The sequence below is a fragment of the Cydia fagiglandana genome, chromosome 13 (assembly GCF_963556715.1).
Source record: "Cydia fagiglandana chromosome 13, ilCydFagi1.1, whole genome shotgun sequence".
Classification (NCBI taxonomy): Eukaryota; Metazoa; Arthropoda; class Insecta; order Lepidoptera; family Tortricidae; genus Cydia; species Cydia fagiglandana.
In genome coordinates this window covers 6666325-6685186 of record NC_085944.1, presented here as the reverse complement: position 1 = coordinate 6685186, position 18862 = coordinate 6666325, and the positions used below count along the sequence as shown (strand labels likewise).

The 18862-nt window shown below is 35.5% G+C and overlaps 1 protein-coding gene and 1 long non-coding RNA gene across 2 annotated transcripts in view; one reads left to right on the top strand and one right to left on the bottom strand.

The window, feature by feature from the left end:
• The window catches only part of LOC134670120 (uncharacterized), a 381632-nt gene that overhangs the window by 295460 nt on the left and 67310 nt on the right, over window positions 1-18862 (top strand). The gene's annotated exons all lie outside the window — the stretch shown is intronic.
• LOC134670073 (uncharacterized) lies at window positions 9530-18496 on the bottom strand. The gene is made up of 10 exons (XM_063527749.1): window positions 18166-18496; window positions 17777-17986; window positions 16545-16654; window positions 15848-16016; window positions 15504-15656; window positions 15306-15423; window positions 14964-15146; window positions 14262-14349; window positions 13674-13909; window positions 9530-13417 (listed from the first exon to the last, which is right to left on the bottom strand). Exons 1-10 carry the CDS (start codon window positions 18249-18251, stop codon window positions 9617-9619), a joined length of 5154 nt encoding a protein of 1717 aa, XP_063383819.1. The 5' UTR covers window positions 18252-18496; the 3' UTR covers window positions 9530-9616.

The following is an 18862-nucleotide window of genomic DNA, read 5'->3' as shown; positions in this document are numbered from 1 at the left end:
AATGCAGAAAGCGACCAAAGCTACCGAGTTAGGGTGTAAGTAGGGTGACCAGACGTCAGGAATTTTCCTGACATGTCAGGAATTTTAGGCATATGTCAGGAATGCGGCCGGAAAAGGGAAATGTCAGGAATTTTGGCATTTCCGTTTCCCGAAGGACAAATAAACAAAACAATAAAATGGTATAATACACAGTAAAAATAATATTTTTAATCAAAATAACAAAAAAAATAGTAAAACAGTTTACTGACATAAGTATTTCCCTTTACAAGCTTAGAACTTCACTTCTTTCATTTAAAAAAATCACCTTTTAACTTAACATTGGTATATAATTGAGATCAGCTTTTATTCACATTATTAATACAAATAGTTTACTACCAGTAACGTAAATCCGTAAAAGTACATACTCGGGCGTTTGCTACTAGACGCCATGTTAAGGACACGACACGCGCACTGTTATAACGTAGAAACTGGACTAACGGTGCGCCGCGCGGCATGCACCCCCCCCCCCCCGCCACCTCGCCACCTCGCCACCCGCCGCGACAGCTCATGTCAGGAATTTCGGCCGAAAATCAGGAATTTTGTCAGGACTTTTGAAATTTGTATCTGGTCACCCTAGGTGTAAGTCACTTTCACACAAATAAAAAGTTGGTCGCTTTCTACAGAACTACAGTCATTTAGATAATCAAAAAATGTGGAGACAAATACTTGAGAAACTCATCTCTTTCTCAATAGTATTTCTTAAACTATCAGTTATCACCATAATTAATAAAAAAACTCAAAATTTTTCAAAGGTTTTCTTATTTCTCAAAATGAACCATTCAAACACAGGTAGTTATAGTTCGTTTTTTTTAGCATTAGAAAGAACTCCACAGAAGCAAGCGTGCAGTTTTTATCAGGCACTTTAATTGTTAATAATTATTGAATTATCTAATGAAGCATGGTCAATACATATAATTTACTTCAAATTATTACCGCTAATAGTGCCGGATTTGGAACCACAAGCTTACTTCTGCGAAGTTCTTTCTAATGCTAAAAAAAACGGACTGTAGTTTTAGTTTTATATTCCTATTTATGTCTTATAGTAATTTATGTAATTTAATATTTTACAGTGCAATAAAGATTGTTTAATTCAAACACACCAAGGAACCAAACTACACAAGACCCTAAACTACCTACACCTAATTGTGCCAACACCATTTTGTATTGACTGTAACAAAATAACATTTTACATTTTATTGACTAAAACAACAACAAAAGAACACATTACCCTATCACTATAACTCCAGTGTGAGGTGTATTTCATGGACCATGAGCTGTGTGAGGTGTGTTTCTATTGCTGCAATAGCTTCCTAAGGCCCAACACACAAGAAAAAAAGGCAGTTGGATTGTTTTGTAACCAAACAAAATTTTAACCCAATAAGAAATGGTTTAAATTTCATTGAAACAATTATTTAGTGCTTTAAGGGTATTAGGAGAAAAATAATGAATATTAAATCAAACTACTTATAGAAGAAAAAATATTATTATAAAGGTACCTATTGAAATTTCCACTTTGCAAATGCTTGCCCAGTTTTATCATTATCATTGTGCGCACGCTCACACTGCAGTGCTTTCGACACTTATAATTCAAATGAAATCATAGGTAAGTACTTACGTAAATAATCTTCCATAAAAATCTGAACACTCGATCACTTGATGAGTAAAAAAATTTGTGAAAAACACCGTTTTTGAAAACTTTTGAATTGACGTTGACGATGGTTTGACGTATTGAAAAGTCAAATGACGTTGACTCTTGACAGGTATAGGCCTCATACACACGAGCGGTAATTTATCGCGCATTTTAAAAGGAGCCAAAGAGTAGTATAGGAAAAGAGCTCTTACCATATACAGGGTCATTTTTGGACCGTTAGCAGGCCTATGGAACTCTCCGCGCGAGCTCGGATTAATACCTACGAATCTGCTCCCGTTCACGGTAGAAAAGCAAGCCAGTTGGTTGCCACGTGCCTAGGCCTACCTGCCTATAGGAAAAGTTGTAATACACTTATGGAGTGTTTAACGGAACGCGCGCGCCAAAATAATGACTGATAGTGTTTCGCTCGCAACATACATTACATAATAATTACATACTTCCTTTAGTCCTGCAGCGCTGGCTATATTTTGAGCCCTAACTTAAAGTAATATTAAAGTCAAATTTTTTTTCGCTTACGAATGCTGTTTTAAGATGTTAATCTTACATTTTGTTTTGTGTCACAGATAATGTTTGCTTTTTAAATTATTTAATTATTTGTGGTAATTATTTTTATTTTGAATTATTTTGGAGAAAAGAATATTCGAGAGAAAACATGTAACTGTGTCGCATTCAGGATAGTTTTTTTTATGTGAAAACATAGTTTGTGTCAATTACGTCCATTGCAATCGGATACTATGTCATACTATTCAAAATGACTCAAAAAATAATTAAAGTTAAAATAAATTGCTGACGTCGCATTTAATCGTATCAATATGTACATTACATGTTTTTGTGTCTTATTGAGGCACAGCTTCATAAGATTTTTGATAATTTTGTTCTAACAGGCTATTACCATAACAAAAGAATATTAAGGTTACTAGAGTTCACACCTTATTAATATAAAAGGCGGGATAAATAAGAAATATGAATTTGTGTCAGTTTCATCCATTGCATAAACAAATAATACAAAAATAATGTTCGCGTTCATACGACGTTAGCGGGTGGCTCTTAACGGGCAACACGGGCCGTGCACGGGGAGCGGGCGCGGCGGGCGCGGCGCGACCTTGGCGTGGCGGCGGGTAAGGGCCTCTCTCTAAAAACCACACGTTGCGTACGCAACGCATGTTTACTTCGCCTGCGCGCCAAATTAACGCAACTTATGCAAAGTTATACTACTACAAAGAGAACTTATAGATATTGTACATTATGTCACCATTTAGCAAAATAACTGTAAGTGTGTAAGTAAGAAAGAGAATTAAGGTCTGTTTATATCTATACACATTGAGAATGTGAAATTCCTCTTTGACATTCGTTACGTAATGTTGATTAACAAATATCCATCCTGAAGGCCTACCGCGAACATCGCAATTCGCAAATTGCGGACATCTTTCTCTGTCACTTTTATTACGTCTAATTGGAGTAAAAGAGAAAGAGTTCGCAATTTACAAACTTTAGTGTTCACGGTTACGCATCATATACTTGTGACAATGACAGGGAAAAGGTACCACTTGAGTAAAATTTGCTTATTAATGCCGTGACTTGAGGTAACTTTCATTCTTTGATAAAAATATTACTTCTTGAACTTAATTTATATTAATGTTATTAATATTTTGATTTCTATATCTAATTATCTAATCAAGTCTAACTTTAATATATCTTAATTATATGGGGCATTATCTATGAAAAGGGACCTTATTGTCGATGGCGCTTACGCCGCACAGCGTCGCGCGGCATAGTATTCAATATCGGAGCTTGGTTAATAATGGCGTAAGCGCCATAGACAATAAGGCCCCTTTTCATAGATAACGTCACATATGGACTAATAAATTTTAATATAAACATTTTCTTTTCATTATAAATAGCACAAACCAGTCTTTCCATACTTAACGTAAATTATGCACATTATTTTTTTAATGTATTTTTTTGTTCTTAGCATTTTTTTACAATAGATATTATTAATTACACGTATTGAGGTTATTTAAAGCCTGTTTAGTCTTATGTTTTGAATACATTTACCTTAAATAATAATTACCAACACTTTTGATAGTTCAAGCTTCTTGGATAATACCTTTGGGTTCAATTGGCGTAAAGGACATTTTGGCGAAAATAAGTTATATCCACTACCGTAGCCTCAAAGGCCTTAACTGACAAAACGCGATTTTCCAGGAGAGCCAAAAATCAGTTTTGTTTTGAGAAAAAAATCAGACACTTTTGTTTGTTTGAATTAACTGATGCCTGTATGTGGCTTATTCCTAATTTTTTGAGGTCTTTTAAACTGATTTCTTGAATACAATGCTTATTTACGAAAATAGCATGTTCGTTACGCCAAAAAACACGACTATTTTTTAAAAAGGCGTCCCTTACGCCTCTTCTTTGCAATATTGGCAACTTGCATTTAGGGAACACTATACTTCTAGTACTATACTTTACATTTTTTTTCCGAAAAATTATAGAGATGTATTCACTGTCAAGTTTTCCCCATTTTTGTTATTTTGGATACTTAAACGTGGAAAAGGTCGTTTTCTTAGCCACAAAAACAATGTTTTTTTTTATTTGTTTATATTACTTCAAGTATATTTAATTTAATTTGGTAGGTGAGAAGAGATCTCTGCTAAAAACAATTGAAAACCGAAGGGGAAACATGTTGGGGCACATGATACGTCACGATACTTACATAAACTCTATAATTGAAGGCAGAATAGAAGAACAGAGAGGCAGGGGAAGACCGAGACGTGCATATATTGACCAGGCCAAAGAGAAAATTAATGTAGTGACGTGACGCATCAGGAGCTCAAAACAGTGGCAGAGAAAAGAACGGAATGGCGAATACTCCACCGACAAGAGCTAGGTTACTATGAAGTATTTGAACAAATTAAATTGAAGTATTATTATTATACATTTACCCTCAATAATAATTACCACCAATAATACTAATATTAATTTGACGACCAGTCTGGCCTAGTGGGTAGTGACTCTGCCTGCGAAGCCAATGGTCCTGGGTTCGAATCCCAGTAAGGGCATTTATTTGTATGATGATACAGATATTTGTTCCTGAGTCATGGGTGTTTTATATGTATTTAAGTATTTGTATATTATATATATCGTTGTCTGAGTACCCACAACACAAGCCTTCTTGAGCTTACTGTGGGACTTAGTCAATCTGTGTAAGAATGTCCTATAATATTTATTTATTTATTTATTATTATTTAATTACCAACTCTTTTGATAGTTCAAGCTTCTTGGATACTAATTACCTTTGGGTTCAATTGGCGTAAAGGACATTTTGGTGAAAATGAGTTATATCGACTACCGTAGGCTCAAAGGGCTTAACTGACAAAACGCGATTTTTCAGGAGAGCCAAAAAACAGTTCTGTTTGAGGAAAAAAATCAGACCTTTTTTGTTTGTTTGAATAAACTAATGCCTGTATGTGGCTTATTCCTAACTTTTTGAGGTCTTTTAAACTGATTTCTTGAACTTACAATACAATGCTTATCAACGAAAATAGCATGTCCGTTACGCCAAAAAACACGACTGTTTTTAAGAAGAGCGTCCCTTACGTCTCTTCTTTATTGTTTATCTTATTAGAAAAAAGGGCGTAATGTACTAAACTTTAAACTGTTTTAGTACCATTTGGCGTAAATCCAATAATTTCGTTGCAATATTGCCAATATTGCTACTACTTGCATTTAGGGAACACTATACTTCTAAGTACTTACTATAATTTACATTTTTGTTCCGAAAAAATATAGAGATGTAGTATTCACTCTTAAGTTTTTCCACATTTTTGTTATTTTGAATACTTAAACGTGGAAAAGGTCGTTTTCTTAGCAACTAAAACAATGTTCTATTTATTTGTTTAGGTATATTACTTCAACAGAATCACTGCTGTCCAACCATTGATGTATATATTGATATACAACAATTTCTAACAAATTAATTTAACTATAGAAAGTATTATGCGTTATTTCTGTTTGTAATGTTAATTAGATTATAAATTTTACTTTTACATACTAAAATACTATTAGGTACAATAGTAGTTTAGAAATTTCATATGCCTATTCAGTAAAACTTAATGAATATGATCGCATATTTATGACATTACATTAGAGTAGAAAAAGGCCAGGCTTACGTACTTCTATGGATTTAAATGCAAACGTTAATTTAACTAAACAGTAACTTTCATAAGGGTAATCCTGTAAATTAGGGTTTAAACAAAAAAGTATTAATGATACGTTTTAATCAATAGGTATTACCAATGACCCAGTCACAAACAAAACTAAAAGTTATCAGTCTTACCTTAATTAAACGCCATAATTATCATTTGAATATAGTCATGTTTTATTATTTTCATAAAACTGATGAAAAAGTACCCACTAGTTCAGTTTAAATTGTCAAAATTTAGTAACTCTATAAATAAAGCAATGAGCACATGAGCAGGTAATGCAAGTACCTACTTAATAAAAAAATTCACAAGGAAAGTATAACTAGCTCATCCCACTTAAACACAAAAAACAACAATTATAAACCCGAAATTATACATAGTATGGGGGCGTATCTCGTACATTGAATTCAATGTACGAGATACGTACCCCATACTATAACACTCGTGTAAACATCCATTAGTTGTGGGCGTAACGTACATTTAGCACTCAAAAAGCGCAAAGAGGCGTAACGGACAAAAAATTACCACATATTTATTTAATAAAATTTCCGATGCAAAAGACATCCACGCAAATCGTACACAAAGTTGGGAGTTACGCCAAAATGTCTCACAAATTTTTTTTGAATTGGCAGATACGGCCAAATGCGTTGGAAAATTGTATTCAAGCATTGATTTTTCATAGTGCTTAACGGACATTTTTTTCAAGTTATCGAGACGTTAAATAATACTATTCGATAGAAAAAAAAAATACTGAGTATAACTGCATTTTCGCAATTTTGTCCCTTACGCCCTTTGAGCCTACGGTAGTCGTTATATACAGTTATGTTCAGAATTCCAAGCTCTTTCGTTCGATATCTCTTAAAAAGTTGCCTTTACGACCCAATTTTTGCACTATGAGCTTGCAACAACAGCTTATCTCAATGGTAAATTACCAGTTATAAATTAGAAATATGGATATTATCGTAAAGGTTACCGCTATAAATATTGTTGTAAATGACTTACATGTGTTTTGTCGTCCTTTAAGCCCTTCATTTGTCTTAATGATTTTTCATATCGTATCTCGTATGGTCAATGTGGTTGTAAAGGACATATTATACTACATATTGATATTATTTTACTTGCCCTTTATTTTCGTCCCCTTTGCGGAGGAAAAAGCGGGCTGCTGGGGTGCTGACGCGAAACAATTTGTGCGTGACATAGGCAAAAGGGAGAGGATCCCCACTCTGAATCTTTTCTGGTGCAGAGGCTGTCCATAGCCATCCAGCGGGGTAATGCCGTGAGTATTATGGGCACTTTTGCACCGGAAGCGATAAAGAACGGGTTTGACTAATAGTTACTGTGTAATTATTTTTAAGATGTAAAATTCCTATGTATGAAAATTTTAATAAACAAAGTTCTTATGATTTTAGACACTATACTATTATAACTCTAATCGGGATATACTTGGCATAATCAACTACCGTTTGATACATTTTTAAGCTTCGTAACAGTAAATTATGCTGAGAAAAGTTAACATGTGTACCGTGACTGGTAACTAATACACCCCGAATTTGGAATAAAATAGTCTGATAACGTCTCTTACGTCCCCCTAATAAACAAGATTCACTAAATTATCAAAAATTTCATGGGCGTAAAGGACATTCATAGTGTTTTTGACCAATTTTAAAGGAAATTAACTTCTTTCGTATTTAATTTATAGATATGATTGCTAATTCAGGTTAAAGAGACTAACATTTTGAGTACTTTTCCAATACACATCAAAAACATAGCTCGATAAACCACAAAAATATATTATAAACATTTTAAAAAAATGCAGTTTTTCGCGTCTCCTGAAAAGTAGCATTTTGTCCTTTACGCCAATTGAACCAAAAGGTATCGTAATGATATATATTACTAAAATTTATAAAATCAGTCTTTATATTATGTATCAACTAGGTACATATTATAGTTGCACATGCAAGTGCAAATATTTTCATTGCATTCAATTCATGCTATGTTGTGGGGGCGTGGCTAACGATAATCGCAAGCCAACATTTTTTCTCAGAATTATACCAACCCGGTGGAGCCCGTAATATCACCAAAATAATTAAAACAATTATATTCTGCTCCTCAAACGAACATACTTTTTTTTTTCAATAACTTTTATAATTTATGAAGTCTTGTATTCAATGTACATCATCATCATTATAATTGACGTTGCTTGCCAGACTTTATACATCACAAAATTAGCAATACATTGCGTCTTAAAATAATCTTAAAAAGTGTTCTAAATATCGAATAAAAGTTATTTTTAAAAGTCGCTGATGTGATATTCTCATTCAAAAGGTAGGGACCACTTTGTCGTTTACCATAAAGACGAAACTTTATTGTATCTTTATACAAATAACCTGTCAGCGAGTCCTTATGGCAAGGATAAAGTGGTACCTTTTGATTGCGAACTTCACGAATGTTGGTCAGTATGAGGAGCCTATGAAAAGATGCCTCCGAATGAAATAAATACAATACACTGGCTCCTCTACACGATGGGCCAATGCCGGCCACTCCAAGGGACGCATTTATGCGTTAGAGGGAGCAAGTGATATTGCTATCTCATTCTACCGCATGGCTGCGTTCCTTGGAGTGGCCGGCGTTGGCCCATCGGATAGAGAAGCCATAATGTTCATCTAACAAGCACCCTACCCGCGTAGGTAGCCTTCCCCGCGTACGCCGTTCATGCAAAGTTTTATTTTGCCAAATAGTAAAAAACCGTGGTTGAAAATGACCCAAATCATGAATGTTGTCTCGATGTGGCATTATAATAATGTAGACGTAAACTTAATAACATGAATTTTTTTTTGTGGCAGATATTTGATTTTTATAAGAAAAAAAATGAATAAAAATAAAAGCGGTGGATGAATTTGACACACATTTGTTTGAATAACATATTATAATATCCTGTGAAGTACAACACTTCACTTACCGACTATAATTTTATTTTAGGCATTTTAGGTTCACTATTAGGTATTTATTAAATGTCATTATACCCGTGGATGAAAATGACACAAAATGCGTGTGTATGTCGGAAGCCACTTTGCTTTTACAGGGAAACAAATAATTTCATCTCGAATATTGTTTTTACCGAATGCTGTTTAAAAAAAGAAATACCTAAATTTCTACCTAAGCAAATACCTAGGATGACACAAATTATTATTATTAGGTTTAGTATGTGGTCTGGAAACTATATGTAAAAAATAAGCAACATTAATAATCTTATAACTTCAAAAGTTATTGCTACCGGACTACTTTTTTTTGTATGTACAAAACAGCATCAGCAGCTGTTTCCACTAGAACGCTAGAGTCGTTTCCACTAGAGCAGCGCTGAACGAGAATAGGTAAATGAAATATTTCTATTGGTTCAGGACAAACACATCTCTCGCTACGCATCCTTACAATCTCTGGTAGAAACGTAGCTTTACGATACGTACATGAGTCACATCGTATATCAAGATTCATAGGTTAAAAACACGACGATCGTGACGTTGAACGCAAAATACGACGTCAACCAGAGAGCGAGATTTGCTTGGGCAAGTTCCCGCGCTTAGAAAAGTACCTAAGCTTTTTGATTGGTTGATAGGAATAACGTAATGCATAACTACACTTTACAAAATCAAATTCATTTAATCAATTTTCATAATAACTTACGTCAAATAACTACAACATCATATTACAACATACAACATTGATGCTATGCATCTAACAAAGCGTGTCTTAGTAACTTCTCCATATCCATAGACCTTTTTCTTTCTTCTTCAATTTGTTCCTCTAGTTTGTCAACTTCGTATTTACAATCTGTATATTTTGTGATATTTTCGTCAACTTCTCTGATACTCTCTTCTACAATAGTACTATCTTTATCTTCAATCATGAGATAATCAACTGATTCTAAAGCAAGTTTACGACGCTTAACATTTATAAATTCGTCTATGTCATCTTCATATTCTATCGCTTTGTGTTTTAATCTACAAATCATATCCAAATCAAATAACCACTGGGCATTGCGGAACTCAACTAATTTTGATTTCTCATATATAGCAAACCGGTTATCAAAGTCTTTCAGACTGTATATTCTTTCATATACTATTAAATTTAGGAAACTTGCTAAATCAAATTGTTCAAAGTACACTTTGAAATTTTCATGGGGCATTCTCAGAATGTCTGATAGTTGAAATAAGGTAATTTCACGTGTGCTCTTTTCTGGGTGTTGAAACCATCCGATTTCGGTGCAGTATGTATAAATTTGCTCTTGCATATTGTCGGCACTAACTGGCTGATACTCTCCTGTTGGAGTTGGCAATTTTAAGTGTTTCATCATATTTTTGATTGTAGCTACATTTTCCGAAGTAGCAGCATTGCTTGTAATGAATTCATAAGGTTTTGGGTATAATGTTTCAGTGTTCAAATATTTTTTCAGCTCTAATGGAAACAATGGGTAGTTGAAAAGATCTTCTTCAGTAATAACTTCAGTCAATTTTTCCACGCTAATATTATAACATTGGACTAGTTTAGGCAAGTCCTTCATTACTGCATCCAAGCGAGTGTCTTTTATTCGTCTTAACTGAAACCATATTTCATTTCCGAGATATCGCTCACATATAGATTTGACATAATCAATTTCAAGTGGGGGCACATGCGGATAGTTTCGAGCCAACCACTTTAATGCACTTTTTGTGGTCATTCTCAGTGAATCAAATAAATTATTTGGATCCACAACAAATACTTTATAAACAGTTATTATCTTGTTTTTAATGCATTGTGATAGAAACAGTTCTAATTCATGATTCGGTTTTTCAGGCATTATCAATGCGACTGGAATAATCTGGTACAGATATTTAGTCTTTAAAATATCTTCAATGGTGGCTATTATGTCAACATCTTTTTCAGTGACGTAAAAAATAAGACCATTACTACCCTCTATGGCTTCATTACAGCTGTTTCCACCCTTTTCAGTCAAACTTACAGATATTGCAAAATCCAATAACTTATTCCAGGTTTCTTTCCCTACATATATTAGACTGCTAGATACTTCATGTTCTTTTTTATCGCTAAAGGAGTCTCTTATCCAATCTTTAACATGGATTTTTCGGCACATAAATTGAGCACTAGAAGATACTAAAGTAACTTTCCAAAATAATCCTTTGTCGTACGAATAATGTATCTGTTTCATTCGCTTGAGAAGGGGAGATCTGATTATTTCCATCAGATTGAGAGTTTCAGGTGTTGGCAGCAGTGGTAATTTTCCACTAAATTTGTAACCTTTGTGGATAGCATTCATATTCTTTAAAGTAGCATTTTCAACCATACGTTTAAGACAAGATGCCTCTTGAATTGGCGTCCTATCTGTAAGCCAAACTGGTGTATCTTCTAATAAACTTCTCCTTTTTATGTTTCTAATGTAATTTTTACGCCAAATGTGAAACCATTTCTTCATCAATTTATTCGTCCATATATTTTCTGCAAGCATTTCGCCATTACAAATCTCTGAACACAATTCAGTAACAATCTCTTCCGTCACAACGCCCGCAAATTTCATTAAATCATCTAGTTTTCTTAATTCATCTTTCATCATATCTATAACAGTTTCTTTGTTGACATCATCAACAAGTTCTTCTGTTAATTCAGTAGATTCTTCATCAACTCTTAATTTAAATAATCGTTCTTCTTCTGCCTTTCGTTTTAATTCAGCTATTCTAGCTTCTTCCGCCCTTTTTCTTTCTTCTTCTTCTAAGCGTCTCTTTAATTCTTCCTGTTTTCTTTTCTCCTCTTCTTTACGCTCTTTTTCTTTTCGTTCTTCTTCAATGCGCCGTAACTCATCTTGCTGTCTTTTAAGTTCTTCTTGGCGTCTCTTTTCTTCTTGTCTTTTCAATTCTTGCCTTAATTCTTCTTCTTTTCGTATTTGTTCTAACCTTCTCATTTCTTCTTCTTTCATTTTTTGTTCATGGAGCCTTTGTTCTTCAAGCTGTTGTTGAGCATCATCGTTGAAATCAAATACTTCGCCGTTCTTGTGTTCATTTGCTGAAGTAAATAGGTTTTGAGTAACTGAATTGAATTTATTTTTACTTTGGAATATTGAGTACGATTTTTCGTCTGTGTTCTGTTCAGTTTTCACAGCGCTTTTAAATAGACTTCCAGGTGATATCGCATGAGACTCTCCATTAGCAGTAAATAACGATTTTGTGTTATTAACATCTTTCTCCTTTGTATTTAGTGCCCCAAATACACTTGACGGTGTTTGAGTCGAAGGTTTACCAAATATACTTCCTTTTACAGTTTGCCCAGCAGTATCAGGCTTGGCAAAAATATTATCTTTGGCACTTGCAAATATATTTTTACTTCCTAAGACATTCTGGTTACCAAATACAGCACTTGGTTCATCTTTCTTTGAAAATAAGCTACTTACAGACCCATCAAACAACTTTTTGCTGTCTTGTTTATTTTCGTTAACTAATTGACCAAAAACAGAAGGTTTGACATCTGGCTTTTGAAATACAGTTCCAGTGGGTTTTGACTCCTTAAATGCATTTTGGGCACTCTTAAAAAGATTATTAGTGTCATTAGTAGCCTTTCCAAAAATATTCTTATTTCCACTAGGTTCCGCGGGCATACTGAATAAATTGTTATTATCTTCTTGGGGTTTAGAAAATATAAAACCGGGACTTTTCTCAGGCGAGTTATTAATAATCTCTGCTGGAGCTACTGGTATAGCCGGTTTAAACGAGAACAAAGCTTTACCACTACCGCTATTGTTGTTGGTTTGAGGACTGCCGAAATTCAAAGGTTTTCCAGGACTTTGCGGTTTTACTTCAGGCTTAACAAAAACATTTGACTTTGTTTCTGAACCTCTATCCGTGATTGCGTAACTTCTGCCACCTTGTGCTAGGCGCTGAATTTCTGCTCTTAGAGATTGGACATCTTTATTACTGTCGTTGCTGGTGTTATATCCTTGATCTTGAGCAGTTAAAGCTTCCTCTTTAAGAGTACAGTCCTTATTAAAGCTTGAATATGGAAGATTTCTTCCAAAGTCTACAACAGGTACTTGTCCTCCCGCAATAACTGCGCCCACTTTACATTGTCTCTTTGATTCAATGAGGTGTGGGGCACGCGCGACTGGAAAGGGGTCACTGTCTTCTATAAATTGATTTCTGTCGAGTATAACTGTCAACTCCTCGTCATTTTTGGCAAAGCGTAAACCGTAATGATTAACAAACGCTTTCATTCTATCAACTGATTCGAACGCCAGGGCATTCATTAACTCTTCAGCCGGATAGCGCGAGCCACCCCTCGGGGCGAAAGCCTTGACTATTCTAGCTAAAGCTCTGGCGCGAACGTCGTTGAAGTACCTTAGAAGAATACAGGCCTGGAGGTATGACGCTTCTTCTTTGACAAGGCGGAAAAAACGGACGTAGTTGTTATTATCCAATGCATTAAATACTTTCATGGCAAACGTGATGGCTTCAGATTTTTGTATGTCCACTGGCAGCTGTTTGATCTGAAAAAGGATTTAAAACCTTTTTTTAATAACAATTAATTAAAGTTTATAAATTTTTACTTAATTTAGCATAGTATAAAGCTGAGTTTTTTTACGTATAATTTTGCAAACAAATCAGCTGCAGTATTGTACAGTCAGTAAATCTGATTGCCCCCTCATAGAAATTTCTAAGCAGAGAAGGTAAGGTATTGCTACAGCTGCAATCATAAAGCAACTGTTTTTTAAGACCAAATACATTTCAATAATATGATCTAACCTCCCACCAAAAATTGGCATCACCCAAGTTGAGCAACGCTATGTAGCCGCGGAACTCCGCCTCCCTCGGCTTGTCCTCCGGGCCGACGTCGGCGTACATGTGCTTGAGCGTCTGCAGGCACTTGGTGAGGTTGTCGGTGTTGAGCTTCTGGTCGAACTGCGTGTGCTCCAGGTCGGCCAGCCGCGCCGCGCAGTGCGCGTGGAAGCGCGCGCACATCTCAACCAAGCGGATGGACTCTGTGAAACATTTGCAACTAATCAAACCACTGATGACCAGAAAAATTGCAGCTTAGCTTGGCTGTTCCTTTTTTTTGGTATATTTGATACGAAGTTTTTTTTTATGGACATTCTTACACAGATTGACTAAGTCCCACAGTAAGCCCAAGAAGGCTTGTGGGTACTCACTAGACAACTATATATATTATTTTTAAATACTTAAATACATATAAAACAACCATGACTCAGGAACAAATATCTGTGTAATCACACAAATAAATGCCCTTACTGGGATTCGAACCCAGGACCATCGGCGTCACAGGCAGGATCACTACCCATTAGGCCAGACCAGTTTCGTGAAGAACACACTCACCTGCACAACAAAGAGCCTGCTGCGTTATGTCTTTCCGTATTCCACGAAAACGGTCCCACATGAAGTGGAACCAATCAGCGAGAGTGACCTGAAACCATTAAAAATGAATGAATTTATATAAATGATCTTTAATATATGGGATAGGATGTTTTTAGGGTTCCGTACCCAAAGGGTAAAACGGGACCCTATTACTAAGACTTCGCTGTCCGTCCGTCCGTCCGTCCGTCCGTCTGTCACCAGGCTGTATCTCACGAACCGTGATAGCTAGACAGTTGAAATTTTCACAGATGATGTATTTCTGTTGCCGCTATAACAACAAATACTAAAAACAGAAAAAAATAAAGATTTAAATGGGGCTCCCATACAACAAACGTGATTTTTGACCAAAGTTAAGCAACGTCGGGAGTGGTCAGTACTTGGATGGCTGACCGTTTTTTTTTTTGCTTTTTTGTTTTTTTTTTTTTTTGCGTTATGGTACGGAACCCTTCGTGCGCGAGTCCGACTCGCACTTGCCCGGTTTTTTATGTTTGATGGTACAGTCGCCATCAGATATATCGGAGCGGCCAAGGTGTTCACAATATCTGAACACGCACTCTAACGCCCTGAGAATAGAGGCGTGTTCAGATATTCGTGAGCACCTTGGCTGCTCCGATATATCTGATGGCGACTGTACAGAAAATCTAATATTAGTTGGGCACTCACTTGTCTTGTAGTGTCAGCAATCTCACACAGCAGATAAGCGCAGGTCCGTTCGAGCACGACGGCAGGCCTGAGCTCGTAGCACATGGGGATCTCCTGGTCGGCGGAGCTCCGGCTGTACTGCTTGACGGCTCGCCATGTCTCCAGTTTGTAGTCGCAGTCCGGAGTGGTTTCAAGTGACATTACCTGAAATTTTGATTTCAATTTAAAGTATCTAATGAACACAAAGGAGTAAAAATAAAAATGTCAGATTAATAGGGACTTGGATTAGTCAATAATATTTTACAGCTTGTAATAAAATTGAAAAGATATCTCTGCTTATATGTATGTTATTGAAAATGTTACCTGATGTTCTGCTTGCCTGTGCAGACGTTCTTTTTCTGGGCACATATCAGGACATGTCCCTATAGTGGCTCCGCCGACTTTTATTCGACCTCCTGCGCCACCCCATGCTCTCAAAATTCTATAAATTGAAAATAACATAAATATTCGAAACACAGCAGACAGTGAAATTATACTTTATTCAGTTCTAAATGTGCCTACCTGTCTCGAGCATCCAATATCCTCCACTGCTCATCGGGGGTTGAAGAAACCTTGTACCGCAATTGATGCAGTTCAGCAGCAGCTTCTGCTGTGTTAAGGGTTGTCTGGGTTGTGGTAATAATCACTGGGGACTCTATGCCACTTTTTGGTTGTCTGCAATTAATTTACTTTATTAGTTGTTACCATTAGTAAAATATTTTTAGACCAAAATAAAATTTCCCATGTTTTGTCGCCCCAGACAAAATTTTAATTTTTTGCGTATTAATTATATTGTGACAGTTGTCACAAAAGTTGGTAAAAAATAGAAAGTAAGTATGCAATGCAAAACAATATATAAAACTCACATTGTCACTGGTTTTTCACGGATAGGTGCTTTCTTCCTCATGGGTGAATCACCCTTTCTTATTGGTGACTGAACCTTCCGAACGGGTGAATCTCCCTTACTTGAAGGTGAATGTGTGATTACCCTCGAGAGTACAGTGGACGTGCCTGCCTCTTGAGAGACATCCATGCCTAAAACAATACACAATAACAATGCAGAATGCAATGGCAGAGCGCTGGAGTATCGATCGGCCGTGAGTTCAAGTCTCACCCAAGACAGTAATTTTTCCACTTTTAAATTTATTCTAAGCTTAATAATTATACAATGAGTATAAGAACACAGTACTAAAGTTTAGGAGCAAAATCAAGGAGTAGGAAAGATCTATAAAACAAGAAATAAGGTATTAGCAAAAAGAATGATGTGGCCTGCCAATATGGCTGCAAGACTCCCACTTTACAAGGGTGCAGATGCCCATCTGGCAAACCATCTATGGGTGAGTTTATCTTTATAGGTTCCCCATTATTCATATCACCAGCAGCAGGGTCCAATATAAAACAATAAATGCAGCTCAACAAGATATATCAAATTACATAAATGTAAATAGTTAGATGACGCTATGTAAATTTTTGATATACTTTTGAGACCTGAATTACTGTTGGTAACTATGCCTGCTAAACCCAAACTTGATAATCTACAATATCTAGATATAAGATACATACGACTTTGCCTTGTTACATAGCTGGGTCCGCCTCCCATGGCTGAGAGTTCTTCCTCAACATCAGAATCAGGCACCCAATCTGGATCATCCTCCCGTTTGCTCTTCCTTCTTCTGAAAACAACATTGATGTTTATAGTTCGTTTTTTTAAGCATTAGAAAGAACTTGAAAGAAGGTAAGCGATCTTGACATGTCTTTTAATTGAAAAACGCTTTTTTAAAATCATTAACTATTATTTATGAAAGCAGAAGAAAATAAATGATCGTATTAGATTCATAATTGTTACATATTTGCCGTAACTTATTTTTAAAATGTGTTTTTCATTTAAAAGACACATCAAGATTGTTTACCTTATTTCTAATGCTAAAAAAACGATCTATAGATGTATAACTCGCTCTAAACGCATGAAATTGCAGCAATATTATAGCTTATTCTGTTCAGATTTTAAAAGAATGTAAACAAAATAAATGTCTTAGTTGGAAAATGTTTCAGCTCAAATGACAGTCATGAATTTTTTTTTTCCTGGCCTATTTTGGTGTCCCACTACTGGGCAATTTTTTTGTTATTTCTTTATAAATCCAATGTCAATGTCATTGTCACCTGAACGTGTCATACTTAAAAATAAAGGCGGCCAAGTGCGAGTCTGACTCGCCCATGAAGGGTTCCTTAGCAGCAAGTAACATAATAAAGATGCGGTTTACGATTTATGACGTATTAAAAAAAACTACTTACTAAATCTCGTTCAAACCAATTTTCGGTGGAAGTTTGCATGGTAATGTACATCATATATTTTTTTTAGTTTTATCATTCTCTTATTTTAGAAGTTACAGGGGGGACACACATTTTACCACTTAGGAAGTGTCTCTCGCGCAAACTATTCAGTTTGGAAAAAAATGATATTAGAAACCTCAGTATGATTTTTGAAGACCTATCTATAGATACCCCACACATATGGGCCTGATGAAAAAAAAAATTTGTAATTAAGTTCTAAGTATGGGGAACCCCCAAAAATTGTTTTTTTTTCTATTTTTGTGTGAAAATCTTAATGCGGTTCACAGAATACATCTACTTACCAAGTTTCAACAGTATAGTTCTTATAGTTTCGGAAAAAAGTGGCTGTGACATACGGACGGACGGACAGACAGACAGACAGACATGACGAATCCATAAGGGTTCCGTTTTTTGCCATTTGGCTACGGAACGTCTTATTTAACAGCATATGGGCTAATACTTACACTCGTGGTTTGAACCGAGTGACATCAAACATAAAGCCATCATACGCCCCAGCATTAAGCACCGCTCGTTCCATGGAAGACGGTTGGTCATATTCAACAATGCACATTTGCTTCTTGGTGACCAGGCGTATTCTCTGCACTTTACCAAACTTGCTGAAATGCTTCTTAGCTGCAGTCGGTTCAAGGAGACTTTCAGGAACATCAGAACATCTATAAAGATATTTTAATTATAAGCAATAGACATTGTTTACGATCCTCGCAAACTAAAGCACAAATTTAAACAATGTATCCCGACAGTCTTGACAAAACATAATGCAAAACATAAAATGTTAGTTGATATTAAGTAACCTTCAGTTATTAGTTAGTCTGTATATTAAAGAACATCTTACGAGATGGAGGTCTTCGGGTTAAACCCAGTTCCTGGAGATGTTTTCAAAATTGGACTTTTTAACTTCTTGTGGGTTGTTGACTCCATATCAGAAGCCTTTATTCATCAGGTTTGTTTTGAAATTAATTGCTAGACATTTGCGATTCCAGCAGGTTATTTTGAAATTCTTCCAACATTTAAACACAACCATGAACACAATATGTTTCAGATATTTTGAAGCACACAAGTGAAGCGTGTTATACATCCGACATGTTTTTTCCGAGTGTTTTTTTTAAATCAACAAGTAACAAATAAACAAAATTACGCGTGTTACATTTATACCACAGCAGTGAGCAGTTGCGTTTTATAAATTTCTATGGAGCATATTTTTAAGCTGTCAAATACTTTATGGACGACCTTCAAACTGCATGACGCCATGAAATAAAAATACATAAAATTCATTAAAGCGTCAACAACGCTACACTGTATTGAGTTTTTGTGGAGGGTAGACTAATAACAAAAAGTTTAATAAAATATTAAAAATACAATGTTACATTTGTAATAATATAATTTATCATTGGAAATAAAAAAGAACGTCGCGAAAATTTAAAGCGGGAAAGAATATAGTTAACAAACTACAAAACGCCTTTAGTGACAAATCGATAGTGTTGCCTAAAGAGAATATAATGACTACGTTGTGTTGCCTAACGAAAAAACTG

Coding starts and splice junctions, on each gene's coding strand:
- LOC134670073 (XM_063527749.1), bottom strand. CDS start 18,251: ATGGAGTCAACAACCCACAAGAAGTTAAAAAGTCCAATTTTGAAAACA. Junction 16,655..17,776: donor ACTCGGTTCAAACCACGAGT/GTAAGTATTAGC, acceptor TGTTGTTTTCAG/AAGAAGGAAGAGCAAACGGG. Junction 13,910..14,261: donor GCAGGCTCTTTGTTGTGCAG/GTGAGTGTGTTC, acceptor AATGTTTCACAG/AGTCCATCCGCTTGGTTGAG.